Source organism: Marmota monax, unplaced genomic scaffold (genome assembly GCF_021218885.2).
Source record: "Marmota monax isolate L192 unplaced genomic scaffold, Marmota_monax_Labrador192_F-V1.1 WCK01_AAM20220418_F8-fsc00008, whole genome shotgun sequence".
Taxonomy (NCBI): Eukaryota; Metazoa; Chordata; class Mammalia; order Rodentia; family Sciuridae; genus Marmota; species Marmota monax.
The window spans coordinates 17,344,318-17,370,197 of NW_026694432.1; the positions used below are offsets into that span (position 1 = coordinate 17,344,318).

The 25,880-nt window shown below is 37.3% G+C and overlaps 1 protein-coding gene across 15 annotated transcripts in view; it reads left to right on the forward strand.

Annotated features, from left to right (window-relative positions):
• Pum1 (pumilio RNA binding family member 1) overlaps positions 1–25,880 on the forward strand; it is a 122,540-nt gene that overhangs the window by 18,664 nt on the left and 77,996 nt on the right. For all 15 annotated transcript variants that reach the window (XM_058570952.1, XM_046469458.2, XM_058570954.1 and 12 more), the window contains exon 3: positions 19,368–19,436. In XM_058570952.1, coding sequence (XP_058426935.1) covers positions 19,368–19,436 — 69 coding nt within the window. The remainder of the gene's footprint in view (positions 1–19,367; positions 19,437–25,880) is intronic.

The window sequence follows — 25,880 nt, forward strand, 5'->3', positions numbered from 1 at the left end:
TCTATATTGTCAATGGTTTTTGACATTTTAAATGCTGCCTCAGGAGAAAATTCATTTCTCCCATTTGAAGCTATTTATTTATTTGTGATACCAGGGATTGAACCCAGGTGTGCTCTATGACTGAGCTACATGCAAGCCTTTTGTATTTTTTGTTTTGAGACAGGGGCCCAGGCTGGCTTCAAACTTGTGATCCTCTTGCCTCAGGCTCTTGAGGTGCTGGGAGGTTTATTTGAAGCATTTAAAAGAGATATTCTTGGGCTGGGGATGTGGGTCAAGTGGTAGCGCGCTCTCCTGGCATGTGTGCGCCCCGGGTTCGATCCTCAGCACCACATACAAACAAAGATGTTGTGTCCACCGATAACTAGAAAATAAATATTAAAATTCTCTCTCTCTCTCTCTCTCCCTCTCTCTTTAAAAAAAAAAAAATTAAAAAAAAAATAAAAGAGATATTCTTTGGGTTTAAAATTTCCAGTGGGTCCTTGTATAAAGTACAGTCTGTGAATGTTATAATACAGTTTTTTTCCTTACATATTACAAGTTTTTGTTCTAAAGTGGAATTTTAAGACTGATTTATTGACATTTAATTCTCATACCATACAATTCACCCATTTAAAGTATACTGCTGTGTTTATTCAGTGCTTTTTATTATAGTCATTGATCAATTTTAGAACATTTTCATCCCAGCAAAAAGAGACCCTGTATCCATTGTTAGCCTTTCTTCACTTCCCCCTAGCCTGGGATAACCACTAATCTACTTTCTGCCTAAAGTGGAATTTTTTTAATAGTACATTATTGTTCTACAACAGTTTTAATAATCTATTTTTCAGAGCTAACTACTTTTCTGTTTGGTTCATTTCCTTCCACGCTTTTTTGTACTCATATAAACACAAATTTATGAATCTACATGTAGTTTTAAATCAAATGGGATCATTTTCTCCACACTATAAAAATATACGTGTGTGTATGTCTGTGTGTACACGTTGTGCAGTAAACTCTTTCTTTTTAATAAATCAAATGGAATAATTTTCTCCACATTATAAAAATGTGTGTGTGTGTGTATGTGTGTGTGTGTACACATTGTGCAGTAATCTCTTTCTCTTTAATATATTGTGACCATCCTTTGAAATGAACAGATACGTGGCTTTGGCCAATTATTTTTGTTCATGAACTTTAGGTTGTTTTTAGTTTTTGGTCCCCCCTTCCTTTTTTTTTTGGTGTGTGTGCAGTGCAGGGGATCAAACCCATGGCCTGATGCAAGCTGGGCAAGTGGTCTAAACACTTAGCCACACTTCCAACCCTACAGACTGGTTCTGGTTTTTAAAAAATTATTACTATTATTTTTTGTACCAGGGATTGAACCTAGGAGTTGTTGACCACTGAGTCACATTCCCAGGTCTTTTTATTTTTTATTTTGAGAGAGCGTCTCACTGAGTTGCTTAGGACCTTGCTAAATTACTGGGACTAGCCTTGTGATCCTTCTGCCTCCGACTGAGTAGCTGGGGATGTCCCACCTTGCAGGGCTCTGGCCTGGTTTTTGACATTTTAAATGCTGTCTCAGGTTTTTTTTCTTTTATTTTTTGTGAGGTGAACTCTTAGGGTCTTGCTAGGATGTTTCTGATCCTCCTGCCTCAGCCTTTGGAGTATCTAGAACTACATGTGTGCCTCATTGCAGCTGGCTAACAATTTTGTAGAATATTTGTATTCTAGAGTCATTTTTTAGAGTAAATTCATAGAAGTGAAATTTGCTAACAAAATGTATTAAAAATTTTGATATTTCCAGATTGTTCTTCAGATATCTGTACCAATTTAAAGTTCTACTAACTTTATATGAATGTTCTTTGTCCATTTTTTTTTCTTGGTGGGTGTGTATGTCATTTTCTAGAATGCTTTTATATGCCATTTAACTTTCTTTATTGTGTCTTTTGCAATTCAGAGTTTTAAAATGTATGTAGTTAAAATATAGGTCTTTTGCTTTTGACTTCTTTAACATTCTTGGGTCATTCTTCTCCTGAACTCATGTTGCTCTTCTTTTTTTTTTTTTTATTGTTTTAGTAATACCCGATAGTAGAATGCATTTTGACATATTATACACAAATGGAGCACAACTTTTCCTCTGGCTGTACATGACACAGAGTCCCTCCAGTAGTGTAATCATTCATGTACATAGGATAATAATGTCTGTCTCATTCTGCCATCCTTCCTACCCCTACAACCCCTAGCCTCTTCTTACACCCCTCTACACAAACTAAAGTTCCTTCATTTATCCCCATCCCCCTACTGTGGATCAGTATCCACTTATCAGATAAAACATTCTGCTTTTGGTTTTGGGGAGTGGCTTATTTTACTTAGCATGATTCTGTAGTTCCGTCCATTTACCTGAAAATGCCATCCATACTTTAAGGCTGTTCTTGTATTTTTTTTTTTTTTTTTTAAAGAGTTAGAAGAAGTAGGAAAGGAGATTGAACATCAGGGTTTTGTCTATTTATTTATTTATTTATTTATTTATATTTTTGGGTACCCAGGATTGAACTCCCGGGTACTCTGCCCCTGAGCCACATCCCTAGCCCTATTTTGTATTTTATTTAGAGACAGGGTCTCACTGAGTTGCTTAGTGCCTCGCGGTTGCTGAGGCTGGCTTTGCATTTGTGATTCTCCTGCCTCAGCCTCCCCTGCCGCTGGGATTACAGGGCCTGCGCCACTGTGTTTGGCTAGTATATGGTTTTATAAGTTTTGACAAATGTAGTCTTGTAACCCAGGATATAGAACAGTTGTATCACTCTCCAAATTTCCTGTTTTCCCTTTGAAGTCAGCTCCTAACTCTGTTCCCAGTTACTATTGATCTCTAGTCTGTTTTTTTGTGTCGCTAGTTTTTACCTTTTCTATAATGTCATATATACTGTAAATAGAATTATATAGTAAATAGTTTTGAACTTTATTTCTTTTACTTAGCCAAATGCATTTGAGAGTTTATTGCTGAATAGTAGTCCACTAAATGTTTGTACAAGTTTGTTTATCCTTTTCTGTGTATGTGTGTGTGTGTATGTCTGCACACTTAATTGGTTAGAAAGAGTGCTTGGTACAGTCAGTATTTGAAAGAGGTCATGTAGGTGGCCTATTTCATTATTTTATATCTTGTGTTTCTGGAGACTTCATGCACAAGAGACACTGTGTCAATACAAAATCTGTAAAATCTTTGGGCCACATGTGGTAGACCTTTTTATTTTTACTTTTTAAAATAATGCTGGGGAATTGAACCCAGGGCCTTGGGCATGCTAAGGAAGTGCTCTGTCACTGAGATATACCTCCAGCCCCAAGACTAGATTTTTTTTGGGTGGTAACGGGATTGAACCTAGGCCACTGAGTCATATCCTCAAGCCTCTCGTGTATATTTTATTTAAAGACATGGTCTCATTGAGTTGCTTAGGGCCTTGCTAAATTGCTGAGTCTGTCTTTGAATTCTTTATCTTCCTACCTGAGCCTCCCAAGCCACTGGGATTGCTAGACTTTGCCACTGCACCTGGCAAGACTGTAGATTTTAATCATTATCTTCTCAGCATGTAGTGTTTTTGAGAATGGAGGGTACGTTATGTGCATTTTTTTCTTCTGCGGCATATTTATGTAATTCTCCAACTTTAGAACAGTATGAAAAATAATGTGATTTTGGTTTTCTATTCTGATGAGACCTTTACTCACTACTTTATTTATTTATTTATTTGGTGATTCTGGAGATTGAACATAAGTCCTTAGAATGCTAGGTAAGCATTGTACCAGTGGGCCATATTCCCAGCCCTGGTGAACATTTAGATGTGCGTAGTTTTATAACCTGAAAAAGGTTCCTTTGGCTGTCCATTTGAATATTTTGATTTTTCTATTCAGAAACTATGAATTTAACTTGGATATTTATTATTTCCTTCTAGCAGTTGCCTTTTTAATATTTTAATTTAGTTAATCGTGGATTCATATGCAGTTATATGAAATACAGTAGTTACCCCTTATCTGCAGTTTAGAGCTCAGTCATGGTCTCAAAATAATAAATGAAAAATTCTAAAAATAAACAGTTGTAAGTTTTAATTTGCACACTCATTTGATTCAGAATAGCGTGAAGAAATCCTTGTGGCCATTAATCATCCCTTTGTCCATTGTATTCTTTTTTTTGGTGCTGGGGATTGAACTCTGGGTTTTGCATGTGCTAAGCACTGATATATAGCCCAGCCCCTATTGTATTTATCTGTATAGCTACTACCTGACCTGGCCACCTTGATTATCAGATATCAGCTAAGTGTTGTGGTATGGTAAGTGCTTGTGTTCAGTTAATGGCTTATTTCACTTACTAGTGGTTCTAAGTGCAAGAATAGTGATGCCGGCAATTTGGTTGTTCCAAAGAGAAACCATGAGGTCTTCAATTTGAGTGAAAAGTGACGATTTTTCATAGGTATATATATATAGTAAAAAACAGGGATAAGGTAGAGTTTCATTCTGTTGTTTTAGGCATTCACTGGGAATCTTGGAACATAAAACTTGTGGATAAAGATGTCTGTTGTAGAACAGAATTCCCTTGTACACTTTGCCCAGTTTTTTCCATTGTTGACATTTTGCAAAACTTTTTTAAGATCATATCTAGGATTATTGGCATTGATACAATCCACCTGATTTTTTCAGATTTCTGGTTGCTTATATTCAGTGTATGTTTTTCTCTTTTTTTAATGTTTGTTTTTTAGTTGTAGTTGAACACAACACCCTTACTTTGTTTTTATGTGGTGCTGACGTTCAAACCCAGGGCCTCACATGTGCTAGGTGAGCACTCCACTGCTGAACCATAACCCCATCCCATGTCTCTCTCTCAAGTTAGATATAATTTCATCAAACAGTCAAGATACTGAATAGTTGGCAAAAGTGTTGCTCTTTTTATAACGCATTCACCTTCCCTATTTATTCAACTTCCTTCTCTCCTCCTATCTCTAACCCCTGGCAACCAGTGATCTATGCTGTGTTTCTGGTTTTGTAATTTCAAAAACGTTATGTAATGGAATCATATAGTACATCTCTGATGGAAATTGGCTTTTACTTTTTTGTGGTCCTGGGGATTGAACCTGAGCCTTGCACATGCTAGACAACTGCTCTATCACGAAGCTACACCTCTAGCCCTTTTTATTTTATTTTAATTTATTTTAAGACAGGGTCTCTTAGTTGCCCAGGGTGACCTTGATTCTCCTGCTTCAGTCTTTCAAATAGCTGGGATTAAAGATGGTGCCACAGTGCCTGGCTAGTTATTTGTGTGTGTGTGTGTGTTTTGGGGGGTGGTTTTCCCTCAACATGGTTTCCTGGAGAATTGTCCAAGTTGTTGCATGTACAGATAATTTGTTCCCTTTTGTTGCTGCTTAATGTTCCATGACATAGATAGTATCACAGGGGTTAGCCTGTGATATCTGTGATGATTCCCATTTTTAGTTATTATAAAGGTGCTGTAAATCTTCACTTGCAGTTTTTTTTTTAAAATAATGAGTCATTTATTTAACCTTAAGAGTTTATGGTAGTAACATTTGTTATTTTTTTTTGTTTTGTTTTAATTAGTTACACATGACAGTACAATGTCTTACAGGTTTTTGTGTGAAAGTAAGTTTTCATTTTATTTCAAATGACCAGAGTGCAATTGCCAGGTAAAGGTTAAGTATCTTTCATCCAAAATGCTTGGGACCAGAGTTTTGAATTTTTTTCAGATTTTGAGATAGTTGCTTGTGAAAGCAAGTTTTATGGTGTGGGATTTTCCACTGTGGTGTTATGTCAACACTCATAGTTGGCTTTTGGAGCATTTTGGGTTTTAGGTTTTGGATTAGGGATGCTCAACCAGGAGTGATGGTTACTCTTTTTTTTTTTTTTTTACATTCTAGGGCTTAACCCAGGGGCACTCTGCTACCGAATTATATCCCTAGCTCCTAGCTGTTTTTATTTTGAGACAGGGTTTTGCTAAATTGCCTAGGCTGGCCTTGAACTTGAGATCCTGCTGCCTCATCCTCTTGAGTTGCTGGAGATTATAGGCATGTGCCACTAAGTCTGGCTCACTTAGAATAATATTTAAAGGTTCATGAATATTGATAGTTTTTATCAGCACTTCATTTCTTTCTTTTTTTTTTTTAAAGAGGGAGAGAGAGAGAACTTTTTTTAATGTTTATTTTCCAGTTTTCGGCGGACACAACATCTTTATTTTTTTTGTATGTGGTGCTGAGGATTGAACCGGGGCCGCACGCATGCCAGGCGAGTGCGCTACCGCTTGAGCCACATCCCCAGCCCCAACTTCATTTCTTTTTATGCCTGATAGGTATTCTGTTCAACATACCATATTTGTTTTTCCATCAATTGGTGTACATTTGGCTTCCACATTTTTTTTTAAATTTTAATCTTTGTTGAGGAGTTATCAGATAGAGAAGTTTTCAGATTCATTTGCATTATTTACTTGTTTTTTCCTTATTCCCCTAAATTTTATTTTTTATATGAATTTTTACATTTCCTATGTCTTTCTCAACCTTATCTCTCTATCTTTTTTGTGTGTGTTTTGAGCATGCTAAGTATGTACTTTTCTACTGAACCATACCAGCCACTGCTGCTGCTTTTTTTTTTGTACTAGAAATTGAAACCAGGGACAATTTGCCACTAAGCTACGTCTCCAATAACCCTCACCCCCCTTTTTCTTTATGAGAAAGGATCTTGGTAGGTTGCTTAGGGTCTCATCAAGTTGCTGAGGCTACCCTCAAACTCCCAAACCTCCTGTCTCAATCTCCTGAGTTGCTAGGATTACAGGCTACACTACCACACCTGGTCCACCCTAACCTCTACTTATTTATTTATTTTTAAACATAAACACATTTAAAAAAATATTTTTTTTATTTATATTTGGACACAATACCTACCTTTCTTTATTTCTTTATTTTTATGTGGTGCTGAGGATTGAACCCAGGGCCTCACACATGCTAGGCAAGCGCCCTACCACTGAACCACAACCATAGCCCCTAAACACACTTTATAGTAGTTCTTAAATTTTATTTATTTATTTATTTTAGTTGTCAGTGGACCTTTATTTCTATTTTTATTTATATGTGGGGCTGAGAATGGAACCCAATGCCCCACACATGCTAGGCAAGTGCTCTACCACTGAGGTACAATCCCAGCTTGCCTCTTTTTATTTTTAAAATAACTTTTGCTTAGCCAGACATGGTAGCACATGCCTGTAATTTTGTGATTCAGGAAACTGAGGCAAGAGGATCCCAAGTTCAAGACTAGCTTTGACAATTTTGTGAGATCTTGTTTCAAAAATTAAAATGGGCTGGGGACATGGCTCAGTGGTAGAGTATCCCTGGGTTCAGTCTACAGTACTTAAAAACAGTATTCCTTATTCCAACTGTTTTTTGCTAATATTTTTCTATTTCTGTATTGGAAGCTCTGTTGCCATCTGTTAAGGATTTCAAATACTTTCCTAAATATGTCTTGGTTTATATAAGTGTGTTTATTTTATCCTACAATAAAAAATCATTTTTGGAATATTTCTCTTTTTAAGTCTTCAGAATGAGACTTTCTTCTCCTAGTTAAGCAGTTTTCTCTCCATGGTTTCATTATGATTTATTTCCTTTTAATCCTCCGTAAAGTAAAAGAAGAATCTTAGTGTTTGCTCACAGATGGGCTATGTGTGTTGTTGTTATGTCTTCGCATCTACAGTGGGTGGCTCGGCTCCTTCACAAGTTCTGGTTTTCTTGTAGACTTTTATCTAGTGCAGCTTTGTTGGATTTGGGTTATTTTATATTTTTGCTTTTATTGCTGAAAAGGTTGGAATACCCCAGACTTGGGTTGATTCCTGATACAGGACTTTGGGTAAGAGTCAGACTCTGGAGCTACCATACTTTGGACGAATTATTTAGCTTTTTTCCTCCTATGTTTTCTATTTTATTAAAAGGAGAAGGAGTGTGGAAAGGAGGATAATTTAGAATTATCTTATAATTTAGAGTGCTAGGAAGAAAGCAGTCAGTGAATACTAGCTTTATTTCTTTTCTTTTTTTTTTTTTTTTGGCTGGGGGTGGGTGGGGACTAGGGATTGAACCTAGAGGTACTTTACCATTGCACCACACTCCTTGTACTTTAAAATTTTTTTTTTAAAAATTGAGACAGTGCCTCACTAAGTTGCTTAGGGCCTTGCTAAGTTGCCAAGGCTGGTCCTGAATGTATGATTTTTCTGTCTAAGCCTTTAGAGTTGCTGGGATTACAGACATGTACCACCACGCCTGGCTTTTTTTTTTTTTTTTTTTTTTTAAAGAGAGAGTGAGAGAGAGAGGTAGAGAGAGAGAGAATTTTTTTTTTTAATATTTATTTTTTAGTACTTGGCGGACACAACATCTTTGTTTGTATGTGGTGCTGAGGATCGAACCCGGGCCGCACGCATGCCAGGCGAGCGCGCTACCGCTTGAGCCACATCCCAGCCCCCACGCCTGGCTTTTGTAACAATTATGTATGGCATAGAAGGTTCATCTGTCTCTTCCTTTTAACAGTGCTATCCCTGTGGAAATTTCCCCTGAATATACCATAACTAACCTTTTTTCTTTCTTTGGTACTGGGGATTGAACTCAGGAGCACTCGACCACTAAATCACATCTCCAGCCCTATCTTGTATTTTATTTAGAGGCAGGATTTCACTGAGTTGCTTAGTGCCTTGACATTGCTGAGGCTGGCTTTGAACTTGTGATTTTCCTATCTCAGCCTCCCAAACCGCTAGGATTACAGGCATGCGCCACCATGCCTAGTTTAACCTAATCTTTTAAAAATCTTCTTTTAGATATCTACCTCTTATCCCATTTCTCTCTCTCTCTCTCTCTCTCTCTCTCTCTCTCTCTCTCTCTCTCTCTCTTTAAAAAACAATACCTTTATTTATTTACTTATTTTTATGTGGTGCTGAGGATTGAACCCAGTGCCAGGCAAGTGCTCTATCGCTGAGCCACAATTCCAGTCCATCTTATCCTATTTCTTATTGTTAAAAATAACTATGCAATGAAAATCTTATAAATATGTGAATATATGTATTCTTATTTTGAGGTGTTAGGAATCATGAACCCAGGTCTTTGTGTGTGCTAGGCAAGCACTCTACCATTAAGCTATGTATACTGAGCCCTATAAAGCTTATTATTATTATTTTTCTTTTGGTACTTGTGGTTGAACCTAGGGTCACTTAGCCACTGAGCCACATCCCAAGCCTATTTTTATTTTTTATTTTGAGACAAAGTCTTACTTAGTTGTGAGGCTGGCTTTGAATTTGCTATAATCCTCTTACCTTAGCCTCCTGAGTTGCTAGGATTACAGGCTTGTGCCACCCCACCTGGCCATAAAGCTTATTCTTTATTTTGGTTATTTACATTCTATTTCTAGAAAGATTATTGGTTTGAAAAGTTTTAATGTTTTAGAAGACTTCATAAATGTTGCCAGATTTATGTTCAGAAGATGCTTTCTTATCTTTCCATAGGCATTATAGAAAATGTAGAAACTGTTGGAAGTTTTAAGTAAGTCAGCATTGGAGTATATCCTTCTAGTTTCATTTTATATGCATATAAAATATATGTCTATGTGGAGATTTAGACATATCCTGTGTGTGTGTGTGTGTGTGTGTGTGTGTGTGTGTGTGTGTGTAGGGGGTAGATACTAGAGATTGAACCCAGGAGCAATCTATTATTTTTTTTAATATTTATTTATTTATTTTTCGGTGGACACAACATCTTTGTTTGTATGTGGTGCTGAGGATCGAACCCGGGCCGCACGCATGTCAGGCGAGCGCGCTACCACTTGAGCCATATCCCCAGCCCCAAGCAATCTATTATTGATTAGCATTCCCAGCCCTTATTTTTCATTTTGAGACAAGGTCTTACTAAGTTGCCTGCTATAGTCCTGCCTCAGCTCCCAGAGTAGTTGGAATTAGAGGCATTCCCCCCTCACCCCAGATTAAGACTTCCTTTTTGAAATGTATTAGGGATGGAATTCAGGGCCGCCAGTGCTGTTAGAGTGCTCTACCACTAAGCTGCATCCACTGCTAATTTCACTTTTTTTTTTTTTTGGACAAAATAACTTACAGATTTGCCACAACTGGGTTTAAGTACTCTTGGGTGAACTTTTTTCGAGATTGACATTTCATAATTTTTAACTGCTAGTGAAAAACTTTTTGATGTTTTCTGTTTGCTAATAAACATTTTTTGATGTAAATATGGTTATTTACATATAGTAAATATGTTGTATAGGGATTGCATATGGTTGTGGAGGAGTCTTTTTTATGTATTTGAGGTATTTTTTTTTTTTGAAAGATGGGAGTTAGCCATTCAAATAAATTGTATAGATGGTAGTTTCCCACCTCAAAAATATGACTCGTCATTATCTTAATTTTTATACTTACTAGATTGTTCATGGGCTGGGGGTGTATCTCAGTGGTAGAGTGCTTGCCTATCATGTGTGAAGCACTGGGTTTGATTCATAGCACCACATATAACTAAGTGGTCCATTGACAACTAAAAAAATGTATTTAAAAAAATAAATAAAATAAAATGGCCTTGCCCTCATTATTGATTTAGCTTAATCATGTTTGGTGAAATTTTTTTTTTTTTTAAGAGAGAGAATTTTTTTAATATTTATTTTTCAGTTTTCAGTGGCCACAACATCTTTATTTTATTTTTATGTGGTGCTGAGGATCGAACTCAGCACCCCATGCATGCCAGGCGAGCGCATTACCGCTTGAGCCACATCCCTGGCCCATGTTTGGTGAAATTTAAGAAGAGAAAAACTGGCAGAACTTGTAGTTGTGAGGTTCGTTTGTTCGTTCGTTCCTTCCTTCCTTCCTTCCTTCCTTCCTTCCTTCCTTCCCTCCCGTATGGTATTGGAGATTGTATCCCAGGGCCTTCTACCACTGAGCTGTACCCCCAGCCCTTTTTTATTTTAATTTTGAGGTAGCTTCTCTCTACCTCACTGAGGCAAATCTCGAATCTGTGATCCTCCTGTCTCAGCCAGCCAAGTTCCTGGAATTATAGGCTTGTTTCACCTTGCCTCACTGAGGTCTTTGTAATTAAAGGTCATTATTATTATAGGTTACCTTAGAAAATTTTTAAATTTATTCTTTTTTTACTCTCTGAGTAGTTTTCTTTCATGTCTAGGAAGTGCTGTTTACATAAGGTGTATATAATCTGCTCTGGTAGCACAAATAATTAAAATAACTTAATCACAGTTTATCATTTGGACATCACAATCAGCAGGATGTCAACAAAAGAAAGTGTTAGATAATAGTTAGATAATATGCAACTTTTAACAGTACAACATTTGCTTTAATTGCTAAAGGTGCTAGCAATTTTAAATGATTATTACTAATAAAAAATGGAAATTTAGCTTAATTATGGCTTTGAAGGATCTGACTACATTTTTTTCCCCTCTTGTCTGGCATAGAAGTGAGAATAAAAATGGTGTCCTAAACCCTTGCTGGAATAATAGCCATTTAACACCAGGTGTGCTAGAATTTTTGTGTTTGCCTTTGAGGAGAATAGGAAGAAGTAGTAATAGGTATAGAGACTTGAGTCTAAGAATTTCTTTTCTGATACTGACTTTGTACATGTTACTTCTAAACCTTGGTTTCCTCACATATGAAATGGAATAATGTCTATTTTACAGTGCCTGGTGTTCAGTGTTGTTAAAGACATTAAGTAAATAATGAAATGATTCATGAATCAGATCATACCTAGGGTTTGCAGCAAAGCCAAAAGTGTGTGTGTTGGGGATTTAACCCAGGGCCTTGTGCATGTTAAGCGTGTGCTCTACCACTTTCCTATATTCACAGCCCTAGTTTTTTTTTTTTTTTCCCCTCCAGTAATTGAGAAAGAATGTTGACTTATTTCTATTTTATTTAAGGATTGGAATAGCTGCTTTTCTTACAAAATGTGAATAATAGTACTACGTGTTTGAGTTACAACTTTTTCCCCCCTTGGTGCTGGGGTTTGAACCTGCTGATGCTTTACCACTGAGCCATATCTCCAGCCCTTATTATTTTGTTTTGAGCAGGTGTGTGCCACTGTGCCTGGGGAGTTATTATTATTATTTAAATATTTATTTTTTAGTTATAGGCGAATATAATATCTTTATTTTTATGTGGTGCTGAGGATTGAACCCAGTGCCTCATGCATGGTAGGCGAGCGCTCTACCTCTGAGCTACAATCCCAGCCCGAGTTATGACTATTAAAAAAGAGATTATAAGGCATAGAAAGTGTAAGACAGGGTCTGGCATACATAAGTCTTAGTAGTATTGTTATTGTTAATAGTACAGGTATATGTAGAGCAGAAGAAACTATAGAACAGACATAATAGGTTTTTGCACTTTAATGATTTAAATCAAATTAGGTTAATTCTCATATTCTATTTCTTCTCATTGCTCAGATTTCTTCTACTTTTGCCTGGCTTTTTCTCACTGGTATCTCTTTCCATAATGGTTCTTGGCACCAGCTCTTCTCCTTATTGTTCTCTGACTCTGTGAAATAGAGCCATTGAGATCTAGGTTTGCATGTTTAAAAAGTCCTCCAGGAGAACAAAAGTAGGTGTGGAGATGAAAACCCCATCTTTATGAGGAAATAAATATTCTAATTTAACCTCAGGGTATAGAGATCTGTTCTAGTTAGCAAAAATTCAGGGCATTTAATGAAAATAGCAGGAAATTTATGAACCCTCGAGCAAGGAATATATATATGGGGGCCTCCTAAATATAGGAGAATTTCAGTGGCACCTAAGTCTCTTGTCTCTGCTGCTTTCAGCCTGTTCTTTCTTCTTCTCCCTGCTCTCCCTTCCCTGACTTATTTTGATGATACTGGGCATACCAGGGTGTGTAGCATTGAGTTACATTCCAGCCCATTTTATTTTTCAGTTTTGAGGCAGGAACTTGCTAAGTTGCTGATGCTGGCCTTGAACTTGTTATCCTCCTGCTTCAGCTTCCCAAGTCACAGGCTTTAGGTGTGTGTGCCTTGACACACTGAGCTTTTCTTTTCTGTGTTAATTGTCTCATTCTGCTTATTTATCACTTTCTATTTTACCCAAATGACAAGAACAATCACCAAATCTTCAGAAAATTTCATGTTATCATTTCTCACCAGATTCTAGAGGGTTGGCCATTATTATGGGGAATATTCTTGGAACCAGACTACCTTTATACCCAACCAAAGGTGGTAGGAATTTTGAAGTTGCCCTTTATTGATAGGTGTCTTACCTGTTGCAGAATATGTTCATAAAACATTGATTCATTGGATTTTAATTTTCCAAGTGCAGCGTACAGCTGAGTTAATTTGATTCTAAGTAGAAACACCTAATATGTTTTTGAGTAAACTTTTGTATTTGAATTTGGTTTCTCTACAAGCAACAGAGAACTGGTCAGTCTGGCCAATAAAAGGACATTTCATTATAAAGACATTCTGAGCAGTTCAGGAACTGTAATAGGAGGACAGGAATACCAGCAAAGCAAGGCCACAACTGAACCAGAATGCTATCAAATGTCAAAGCCTGGTGTTTCTTAGATGTCTCCCTCCCTCCCTCCCTCCCTCCCTCCCTAGTGGAATGGGACTCAAGGCTTCTTGCATACTAGGCAAGAGCTCCTCCACTGAGATACACCTTCAGCTCAGCGATTTTATGTTGACTAGTCTACCATAGCCTGCTTTTTTTCTGCCCTTTCAGGTTTAATATTTAATAATGTGGCCTTGAAAAACTGATACATTGTAACTCATAAAATATGAGTTTGGATTATTAACTTCACACAATTTGGGGTTCCTTTGTCCCTAAGACTCAGTTTTAGTATTGTTTTTAATATTTATTTTTTAGTTATAGGTGGACACAATATCTTTTTTCTTTTCTTTTTTTTTTTTAATGTGTTGCTGAGGATGGAACCCAGTGCCTCACAAATGCAAGGCAAATGTTCTCCCTGTGAGCCACAATCCCAGCCCATAGTTTTAGGTTTTTGACTACAGTGTAGGCTGGCAAATAGAAAGAAAAAACCTAAGGAGCTGGGAGGAGAATCAAGAGACCACATTGCATGGTTAATGAATGAAAGAATTTTAGAAAACGACTTAACTGTTTTTTTTTTTTGTTGTTGTTAAGAAAAATAACTAAAAACCTCTTTCTTTTAGTTTCTCTGAAATTGTTTGATTTGTCTGGGAATTGAGAACATTGAAAAAATGAATTTGCATTGAAATGCTACATTTCAGAATGATCTAAGTACTTCAGTGATTTAAGTACTTCTGATATATTGATTATGGAAGTTAAATGTTGAAGTAAATAGAACCTCCTGGTTCCTTCTTCCCCTCCACAAAGAATAACCAAAAATTGCCCTACACTGATGGTAGAGAGAAAAAGAGGGCTGAATGTGTGAAATAATAACAATGTATGAAGTGGATAAGGTTGAAGAAGAACCTACTAAGTTTTGAACATTTTGTCTCATCATTAATTACAACAAATTTGTGGAATAGCTGGTGGTCGTTAAACTTTATAGATGAACAAACAGTGAAGCATATGGCTTCTATTCTGATTGGTTTAAGGGATATTGGGTTTGATAAGTAGGGCTTTTCAAAGGATGGTGGATAGGGCAAGCACTTTAGAATATGAGTTTTAAAGATTTGTGAAGTTATGTTTTTAAAATTTTTTTTTAAGAATTTTTTTTGAGAAAATTTTTTTAATATTTATTTTTTAGTTTTTGGTGGACACAACACCTTTATTTTTATTTTTATGTGGTGCTGAGGGTCGATCTCAGGGCCCTGCGCATGCCAGGCGAGCGCGCTACTGCTTGAGCCACATCCCCAGCCCTAAAATACCAATTTAATGTGCTAAAGAATGGTTCTAGTTAGAACAGGATCCCTTTTAGAAGAAGGCAGGTGTTGTTCTGGAATCTGGAAATGGACAGGAAACTCAGAAGCACAGGTAATATGTCTTGATGATGTCTTTGGGATGAAATTGTCAAACTTTTTTTGCCTCTTTTTTTGGGGGGAGAGGGAGTGGTGGTTTCCTGGACATTGAACCTAGAGATGCGGTATCACTGAGCTATACCCCTAGTCCCTTTTATTTTTTGTTTTGAGACAGGATCTTGCTAAGTTGCTGAGGCTTCTCTTGAACTTTGATCCTCCTGCCTCAGCTTCCGGAGTCACTGGGATTACATGTGTGCCTCACTGTGCCCAATCTCTCTTTGCCCTTTTGACAGAGGGACTGCGAAGTACCTTTGTGGGGAGAGGCAGCAGCTGAGAAAGCACTGAACTGGGGTAATAAGAAAGTTAGGCAATGTTGCCAAGTGGTCCAACGAGAAAACAGCGAAGGGAGTCTTGGTGACATTTAGCAAAAGTGAAAAAGGAATTAGTAGTACTAGAAATTGACATTAACTTGCTACTCAAGAGATTTCTAGAGAAAGGGGAGGTGTAGATTTTAAGAACTTGAAAAGATTGTTTGTCTTGATGGTGGAATTTACTCTGATTAAAAGTGACAGTCAGCTCTTCTCCTTCGTGGTGGAAAAGGCTTCTTATTTATTTATTTTATTTCTTGCAGCTGTCTGTGTTGTTATTTGATTTCTCTTGATTTCTGAACATCATTTTTGGTTCATTAGTTTTGTTTACTAGGAAGAATCTTGGCTGGAAAGTCTGCTTGGTGTCATTTATTGCTTATATTCTAAAAAATAACTTCCCGAATAGTTAAAAAATCCTTTTGTGTGATCTGATTTAGTTAATTGAGAGTAAAACTTTAAAATGGAGTTTCTGGGTTAGTAAAGAAAACTGCAGATAGTGAAATTTCTCCCTTTCTTTCTCTTACAGAACCTTTATTTATTTATTTTTATGTGGTGCTGAGGATCAAACCCAGGGCTTTGCATATATTAGACGAGTGCTCTACCACTGAGCCACAACCCCAACCCTGCCTTTTATATTTTATTTTGAGACTGGGTCTCACTAAGTTGCTTAGGGCCTTGTCAAGTTGGCTAGCCAGTCTCAAACTTGTGAATCTCCTCCCTTAGCCTGCTGAGCTCTGGGATTACAGGCGTGCACCACCACATGCAGCTCAGGCTTCTTAATAGTTGACTCTGGGAGGCAGGGAGAGGGTGGTACACAGAGATAGGGGAAGAGTCACACTTGTAGAGACAGAGGGCTGGAGGGAATAAAGAGTGTGAAGGAGAGAGGAGACCTGTGAGAGACAAACAGCAAATAAGTTGTGAAAGGGGAAAAAAAAGGTGGAAAGAAGCTAGAGAAAAAGAGTAGAAAATATCTACAGGGGCAGTATAGGCATGCTTTGAATACAGGAGGGTAGACAGTGGAAAGCAAGACGGAGAACACCAAAGCCCACTGCAGAGCACAAGGCTGTTTTATTTATGTTCCTAGTACAACACTGTGAGTGGGATTTCCTGTGAATGCATCGGAGGCAGTTTGGTGATATAGGAAGGCCTTTGGACATATCATTTTAGTGCTCTGAGTTTTGGTTTTCTCTTATACTCTTCTCTGTTTAACAGTGGTTGGAGAATACATTTCTCTAAGGCTCAGCTTTAATTCGTTCATTCCATTCTTTTCTTTAGCAGTACTGGGGGATTGAACCCAGAGGCCCTCTATCACTGAGGTACATCCCCAAACTTTTTCTTTTCTTTTCTTTTTTTTATTTTTTTGGTACTGGGGATTGAACTCAGGGGCACTCAACCACTGAGCCACATCCCCAGCCCTATTTTGTATTTTATTTCCAGACACGATCTCACTGCGTTGCTTAGTGCCTCACTGTTGCTGAGGCTGACTTTGAACCCGTGATCCTCTTGTCTCAGCCTCCTGAGCCACTGGGATTACAGGCACCACTTCACCTGGTCCTTTTCATTTTTTGAGATAGGGTCTTGCTTGGGTTGGCCTTCAACTTTCCATCCTGCCTCAGATTCCTGAGTTGCTGTGATTACAGGTGGCAGGCCATTCATTGCATGGCACCTGGTGTCAGTCTTCACATTTTTTTCCCCCTTTGTTTTGGTACTAGCCATTGAACCCAGGGGCATTCTACCTTTTAAATTTTATTTAGAGACAGGGTCTTGCTAAATTGCTGAGGCTGGCCTTGAACTTGCCATCTTCTTGCCTCCAGAGTTGCTGGCTCACTGACTTATCTTCTAACTAAATGGAAATAATAACCATGAGATTGTTTTGGTGATTACATAAATTTGCATAATGCATATTCACTGCCTTATTACTCCTAATTTCCTTGGGATATACAAATAGAATTTCTAATATTCCTGATTAAAACTATATTTGTAGGTTTTTGGATTTTCAGGAATTGCCTAGCTTAAATGTATAATTGGATTTTACAGGAGGTAGATACAGACCTTTGTGTGTTTGATTTGCTTGCTTTGTAAATGTTAATGCTGGCCTGAAGATTCAAGATCATAACATTTGCAGCTTCCAGTTAACATCCTGTCCTCATTCTTGCTTCCCCTTTTTTTAATGTTTATTTTTTAGTTGTAGTTGTACACAATACCTTTATTTCACTCATTTATTTTTATGTGGTGCTGAGATTCGAACCCAGGATATTGCGAGGCGAGTGCTCTACCATTGAGCCACAACCCCAGCCCCACTTCCCTTTGTTTTTATTAGGTACAGTTTAGAACATATCCAGCTTACCTAAATAATGTGAACTCACCCTGTTAAGTGATCTTAAGTTATTTCAAGGCCTTTTGAGATTGTTATACCATAGTAACAAGCCTTGTCTCTGTTTGTATTCATAACTAAATTTTAATTTCATAAATTTACATTTTTAGCAAACATTCCAAAGCTGTTATGACATAGTGTAATTTGTAGCGTGTGTCTCCTCTGGGTTTAAAAATATGCTATTCAAAGCAACAAAATGATTATATTTTTATGTAGTGTCAGTTTAGACAAATTAAGATTTTTGCTGGCCTCAATGGTACATGCCTGTTATCTTAGTGGCTCAGGAGCTGAGGCAGGAGGAGTGTGAGTGCAAAGCCAGTCTCAGCAATTTAGTGAGGCCCTAAGCAACTTGGTGAGACCCTGTGTCTAAATAAAAAGGGCTGGGAATGTGGCTTAGTTGTGGCTTAGTGAACTCTTGGGTTCAGTTCCCTGGCAACCCCCCCCCCCCAAAAAAAAAAAAGATTCTTTTGGTTGGTTATATAGTCAGCATTTTTAGTAAAACTTTTAAATTGGTTTTCAACTGCATTCTGTTTCATGCGCTCTATACACTTTCCTCTTGCTTGGCTCTAGCTTCACCTTCTTTGCACTTACTCTGGGCAAAGAAATTTGTATACCAACCATGGGAAGGTAGTGGTGATCAGGGGAGAGGGTTTGGGAGGTTTCTGCTTCTGCTTCAGGCAGTTGGGGGTCTTTTCCTTCTTTTTCTCTCCACCAGTACTGGGGATTAAACCCACTAAGCTACACTAAACCACGAAGCTACATCCCCAGTCCTTTCTTTTTTTTTTTTTGATTTTTTTTTTTAGTTGTAGTTGGACACAATACCTTTATTTCACTTATTTATTTTTATTGTCTGCTGAGGATGGAACCCGCAGTCTCGAATATGCTAAGCGAGCGCTCTACCGCTGAGCCACAACCCCAGCCTTCATCCCTAGAGTTTTATTTTATTTTGAGACAGTTTTCCCTTAGTTATCCAGGCCAGTCTCATACTTGGCAGTCCTCGTACCTCTGCCTCCTGAAGTGCTAGGAAGTCTTTCTCTTTAATAGGTCCCTTTTTTAAGGATGGGCAGAGATTTACCCTTTGGAATAGCGAATTGCATCATATGAGTTCCTTAGCTTATACTTAACTATTCACTGTGGAATGGAGCACTGTGATATTTTGACTCATTATCTGAATTGGTCACAAAATCATTTTCAAACATCATTGCTCTTCAGCATAGTGGTCTTTATCTTATTAAAGTATATGAGAATTGGGTGTGGTGGTGAATGCCTGTAATCCTAGAGGCTTGGGAGGCTGAGGTAAGAGGATTTCAAGTTCAAAGCAAGGTGCTAACAACTCATTGAGACTCTGTCTCTAAATAAAATACAGAAAAGGACTGGGGATGTGGCTCAATGGTCGAGTGCCCCTGAGTTCAATCCCCAATCCCCCCACCCCCAAAGTATGAAAAACAGCTAACAAAATTATGATATTGTGTTTTAATGTTTTGAAAATAAAAGGGAATGGGAGGGGATAAACAGTGATCTTAGGGGAACCTTGACGGTTAAAGGTAAGTGAATATTTAATCTTACTTCATTTTTGTTACTGTCTTTTGTCAGTATCTGAAAGTAAATATAGAAAAGTTTCAGTTGTGTAATTTGTATGTGAAATCGAATATACTGACTTGAAGCTTTTTCCTTCTCTATTCTGAACACCAGGTACGTTCTATGGATGAACTGAATCATGATTTTCAAGCACTTGCTCTTGAGGGAAGAGCGATGGGAGAGGTAAGTGAGCTGGTGTGTCAGAAAAGTGGGTCTTTTCTTAAGGGAAAGTTGGAGTTGTCTTTCATCAAAAGTGTCTGATCTAGTCTCCAGAAGTATGTGCTTGCTTTTTCTTGTTTCCATCCTCATGCTAGGAATGGGATGCTGGAGAATTTTGTTAGAACTGTATCATTATAGGAAGAAGGTTAACCATAATCTAATAGTTTAAGAACAAAACAAAGCGATAAAAAATGAGGACAAATGATTTAAAATTACATATTAAATAGTTAGCTAAAAATAAAGCTGTCAAAATTCAGATATATATTTTAATTTTGTATGTATCAAATGTCCTTACCTTTGCCTCATTTTTCAGTGGTTAGGTTCTTTGGCAGTTGGAAAAGGGAGTCCTAAATTGGCAGCTAATCACAATATGACAATAACCTATTTTCGGAGTAGTGCCTTTGCCTTTTGGGGGCAGATTATTTGGTTTGTAGTCACCTAATTACAGAAGATTGAGGTCTGAGCCAGTCATCCTTTAGAAAGAATTCAGAAAGAAGAATTTTACTTTGTAATTAAAATTTGCAAAATTGAAGTTTCCTGCCATTCATCATATTGATAGCTAACACTGCCATAATTTTAAAAAGGGAATTATATGCCTGGCACTTGCTCTGTGGTGCACACCTGTAATCCCAGGTACTTGGGAGACTGATGCTGGAGGATTGTAAGTTCAAGGCCAGCTTCAGCAACTTAGCAAGATCCTGTTTCAAAATGAAATAAAAAAGAGACTGGAGATGTAGTTCAAAGGCAGAGTATCCCTGGGTTAATATCACCAGGACTATTACCCCCCCAAAAAAAAGAAGAAGAAAAGGGAAGGTGGGGGGTACAGTTGGGTGTAGTGTATAGGTAACTAAAGCAAAACCAAATTCTGGTGATTGTAGTTATTGACAGTAAGCATCTATTGATGACGAAGAAAATATAGTTTGTAATAATTGCTTAAGATGTCACAGGTTCAGAAATACAAAATTTGCTTGGGGTTCTCATTCTGGAGAAAAGTCTTAGGTTTTCTGTTTTAATTGTTTTATATCTGATATTTAAGAACTATATTTTTAATGTTTTAAAGTAGGGAGAATCCTTATATTTTAGGTGTTTCATGTATGTCATCCATTAGATACACTTTTTTTTTTTTTAAAGAGAGAGAGGAGGGGGAGAGAGAGAATTTTTAATATTTATTATTTAGTGTTTGGCGCACACAACATTTTTGTTTGTATGTGGTGCTGAGGATCGAACCCGGGCCGCACGCATGCCAGGTGAGCGCGCTACCGCTTGAGCCACATCCCTAGCCCCAGATACACTTATTTAATTTAGCAAATATTTTTTGATTTAGGCACTGTGCTAGGTTCTGAGGATTCAGAATTGAATTAATTCCTCTTCTGAATTATAAAAAAGCACTCATGGATTGTCTTTGTGAGTAGGCATTGAATAGTTAAAATTTTTTGGTGTTTTGGACTTGAGATTCTTGCTTTTTGTTATAAGATTTTGCTTTCAGCTTTTCTGAATCATCTGTGGTCACAAGACTCCTGTGTCTTATCATCTTGGATTCATTGCTTTTAAGAGATGATTGATGGGTGTCTTGTGTTTCCCATCCCTCCTTAAAATCATTGAAACAGTATGTATTAAAATATCCATGTGGTTATTGGCTTAGAGACTTTGCCGTTTAATTTTCAGAGCAAAGTTTGAGAAGAAAATTTAACAGGTTGGTTAGATATTAAGTACAGAATTAGAAACTACTTTTTTTTTTTTTGGCATGGATTGAACCCAGGGGCACGCAACTACTGGGCCACATCCCCAGCCCTTTTTGTATTTTATTTAGAGACAGGGTCTCCCTGAGTTCCTTAGGTCCTTCCTAAATTGCTGAGGCTGGCTTTGAACTTGTGATCCTCTTGCTTTAGCCCTCCAAATCGATGAGATTACAGGTGTGTGCCACCTCTCCTGGGCAGGAGAAACTACTTTGTCTGCTTCCCCTATTCCTGTGATTCTAAGATGCTCTAGTCCATCAATAGAAGTATAGATCAAAAATCCAATCCTAAGAAGAACAAGATAGAAAATTAATAAAATACCCTACCCTTACCCCTACAGGCTGAATTTTAATTGAATAGTGGACAAGATTTAATAACAGGGTGAATTTTACTTAAATGATAATTCTTTTTTTCTTACATAAGTGCAATTTATTGGACTTGTATGTAATTTCTCAGATGTGGTTGTGTAAGTAAATAAATAAAGTATATTCCAAAAGTAATGCTGGGTCATCCCAATATTCACAAAGTAACAGTAGCAACTACCATTTGTCAACCACTTATTAGACAGATGCTAAGAAGTTTCCATGTATTGTCTCATCAGTACCACTGAGAGAACAGTTCTCTTATTCAGATAAGGAAGCCAAGATGCATGAATTAATCTGCCCAAAGTAACACTTGTAGTGAGTGGTAGACCTTGGATTCTGACCTGCATTCCTTCTACTCCAAAACATGTGCCCATAATTAAAGTAAATAAAACTACCATTTGTAAAATAATTGAGAGGTAAAACATTTCATTTTAGTAAGCTTCATAAAAATTGATGTTTTGGAGAGAATTTTGTATGTTACTTTTTTTTGGGGGTGGGGAGAGTTTAAATGCATTATAATACTTTACTTCCAAAACACAGATAACTTTCTGGGTTTTTTTTTCTTAAAGTACAGCCCAGTTTCTAGACAAAGGAGACCACCTAAATATGCAATGAGGTTTCTGTACTCAAGGAGTTTCTTTAGCTAGAGGAAACAGTGAATCCATGTGAAAACAGAACTGTTTCTTCTGTGGTTGAAGTTCAGAGGAGGATCATTATGGCAGGACTCGTTGGAGATCATTTTAATGGATGTGGCATACCAGATAAGAAGCATCTTCTAGTCTAGTTAGGATTTGGATAGGGGCAAATTGGGAGATGATGTTGTTTTTGTAGCAATACAGGGGAGATTAGCATAAAAGAAAAATAAGAGTGAGCTTTTTCAATGAAATAAAAAAGCACAACTTCTAATTACTTCATTCATTTTTTTTCCTGTTTAGCAATAGTACATCTTCAGAAAACAGTATGTAAATATTTACCATCATAAATAAAGAAAATTGCACGAACTTTTTAGCTAGGCCCATTACATATTTCTTGTGTGTTTGTATTTGTGTATATGTGCCTTCATTGAAGTATTTATGTACAGAAATAGATGAATCTTTAAAATTCACGGAGAATTGGTTCCATTCAACGTAATTGATTTCTAGTGGTTAAAGTTAGTGTTGCTTAGCTTCTATTTTTTTCCTTCAAAGCACTACTAGGACTCTTTGTCGCTTGGAAAAATTTAGAACATTTCGTAGTAGAAGTCTTGCAAAGAAGTGGCTACTTAAAATTATCAGTTTCAAACCTTAAGTGCAGCCTTTGTTAGCTATAGTACTCACTATCAGGGCTTTACTTGCCTCTTAATCTAGAAAGTCAATATTAAAAGAAAGAAAGGAAAATTGTAGGATTGGGGCCACAAATAATATTAAAATAGTCCATGCACATTCTTGTTGGCCTTCTCTTTCAAGTCCTGAAAAGCTGAAAGTCATATACTTGAGCGGTTTTTATTTACTATGAAAGATTAGTCTGTGAGTTGAGAGTTAAGAGAGTATTTTAGTATTTTAGAGGCAGATGTGCTGAATTGGAGTTTCTGGGCTCTGTTCCTACATTGGTTTGGTATGATCTTGCAGGACTTGTTTCTTCTCTTGTAGAAGGGTACTGTTATTCCTGTTCATGCCATTTTAGCATGGATTTATAAAGAGAAAAGGAGAGGAGTTCTAATTGGAATATACTGTTGTGAGCCTTTGACAGAAAGATACCTTATTCTGCATAATTGTTTTTCCAAGTTTTAAAAACCAGGGGCCTTCTTTTTTCTTGACTTTCCTTGATGTGTAGTCAACTTGACAACTTCCAGGGTAGTTAAGATAGTAGAGAATACTATATTTTTCTGTGATGAGTGAATTGTATTTAGGTGTTTGGCTATTTGTCTTTGAAAAAAAAAATCTACCCTTGGAGCCAGGCAAGTGGTGTAGGCCTGTAATCCCAGCTACTTTGGAGACTGAGTCAGGAGAATTTTAAGTTTGAGGCAAGGCTTGGAAGTTTAGTTAGGCCCTGTTTCAAAATAAAAAAAATATAAAGGGCTGGAATGTAGCTCAGTGGTAGCGTACTCTTAGATTTAATTTTAGTACTGCCAAGAAAACAACAAGAATAACGAAGCAAAACATCAACAAAAAAATCAACCACCCAAATAAACCTACCCTTGGTAATAACCAAGTTTGTAAATCTGATGAGGGAAATCTGCATATGGAGTGATAAAGGATCTGTGCTATTCCTTGGAAGTAAAATAAGGTGAGATTTATTTAAAATATAGCTGTAGATTCTTATCAGACATTGTAAAAGAATTCTGTTCATAAATATGAACTAGCAGAAGCATTGCAGAGGGAAGAATTTGGTAGTGATTTGGAGAAGGTGTAGACATTCATCATCTCTGGACTTGGCTTTTTTCCCTTTGTAAGTCAAAGATAATGCACTGAATAGTTTTCTCGGTGCTCTTTCAGGTCTGTGATTCTTGTAGTTTGCTATTATTTCTGTCTTTACAGGTAGAAAAGAAGAATAGTTATGACTTTTAAGGTATTCCAGAGGACGTCTAAAAGATGCCCTTTTAGAGTGACTTCTCCCTTGTGTTTTGAGAGATTCTGGGACGTCTCATTGGTGTTTTTTTTTGTTTTTTTTTTTAATATTTATTTTTTAGTTCTCGGCGGACACAACATCTTTGTTTGTATGTGGTGCTGAGGATCGAACCCGGGCTGCACGTATGCCAGGCGAGCGTGCTACCGCTTGAGCCACATCCCCAGCCCTCTCATTGGTTTTTTAAAGTGACCATTTCACTGTTGTGCAGCTGCGTGACACTGGAGTGTTCAATAGAGTCCGTAGATGGATAATTCTAGAAAGCCTGATGTGCAGGCTGACCATGAAATTCTTTTCCACATCTTTCTATTAGGGCAAAGAGCATCTCAGAACTGCAGGCATTTGGGTAACTAAAAGAGCTTGTAGAATTGCAGCCCTGAAAAGGGCTACTGTGTACTGGCAATTTCTTGTAAGTAAGTCCCATAAAAGAAGATCACTTGATTACAGAGGTGATTCAGTGTTGGAAAAGAGATATATTGTCCACCAGTGAGATGATGTATTCTTTCTTTCAGTCTAGAGGAACAGTTAATAATGCCTTGAAGTATATTAATATAAAAGTGCCTGGCCAAGGAGTAGAACTAATTCCCCTTCTCTAAAAGAAACCTTTTGAATACAGGTGGGAATGTGAAAGGTCCTAGTTCCATTAGTTTTGTACTAATACTGTTTGGATTGGGGGCATTTTTGACTTCTTTTAAAATGAAATGTTTACTTTAGAAAAAAATGACTAGCCAGGCCAGGTGGCCCAAAGGAGCAAGATCATAGTAATTGGCTTACATATTAGTTAACGACTGTGTATTAGATGTGAAATGATCTTTCCATGAGTATTGTTTGGGGAAGTTCCTGGTACCCCATAATAGTTTTGGGGTTGAGATTGGGCATTTTGAGATGTCCGATAGGAGAAGGTATTCTGTAACTAGGAAATGTGGGTATATCTGACAGTTAGAACCTGGTTTCTAATTTTGTCCTGTCACTTTGAAAACTATGTACAACTCATTCCAGTATCTGCTTTCTAGGCTGCACTAGACCCACTGCTATTATGTTCTGCTACATTCAAACATTCCAAGAGAGCATATCTGTGTTCATTAATTTCTGCCCTGTTATGATCCTTCTTTGGCTAAATACTGTTATCATTCTTTGATACTTATCATTGTGCTTGATTGAAGGGCAAACCACTGAAATTATACTAATACTGTTCAGACTTTTTTAGCATTAGTTGTGTTATTGATAGCACTTATCTGTGTAAATCTTAAAAAAATTTTTTTTATTTGTAGTTGGACACAATACCTTTATTTTATTTTATTTTTTTGTGCTGCTGAGGATCAAACCCAGGGCCTCACATGTATTAGGCGAGCATTCTACCACTGAGCCAACAACCTATTTGAATCTTATAAAAGGTTTTGAGGTATATTATTTTCCCTTTTAAGATGAGGAAAAGGAGCCAGGAGTGGTGGCATACTCCTATGAATCCAGCAACTCAAGAGGTAGAGGCAGGATCATAAGTCAAGACCAGCTGTAGCATGTTAGCAAGTTAGCAAGACATTGTCTCATAATAGAAAATAAAAAGCGCTGGAGGTGTTACTGAGTGTTAGGGTACCTCTGGGTTCAATCCCATGTACCACTGCCAACAAAGAACAATAGTAAGATGAGGAAAAGGAGTCCTAAGGTAAGATGACTCCAGCTAAGGTCATAAGTGTCAAGATTTG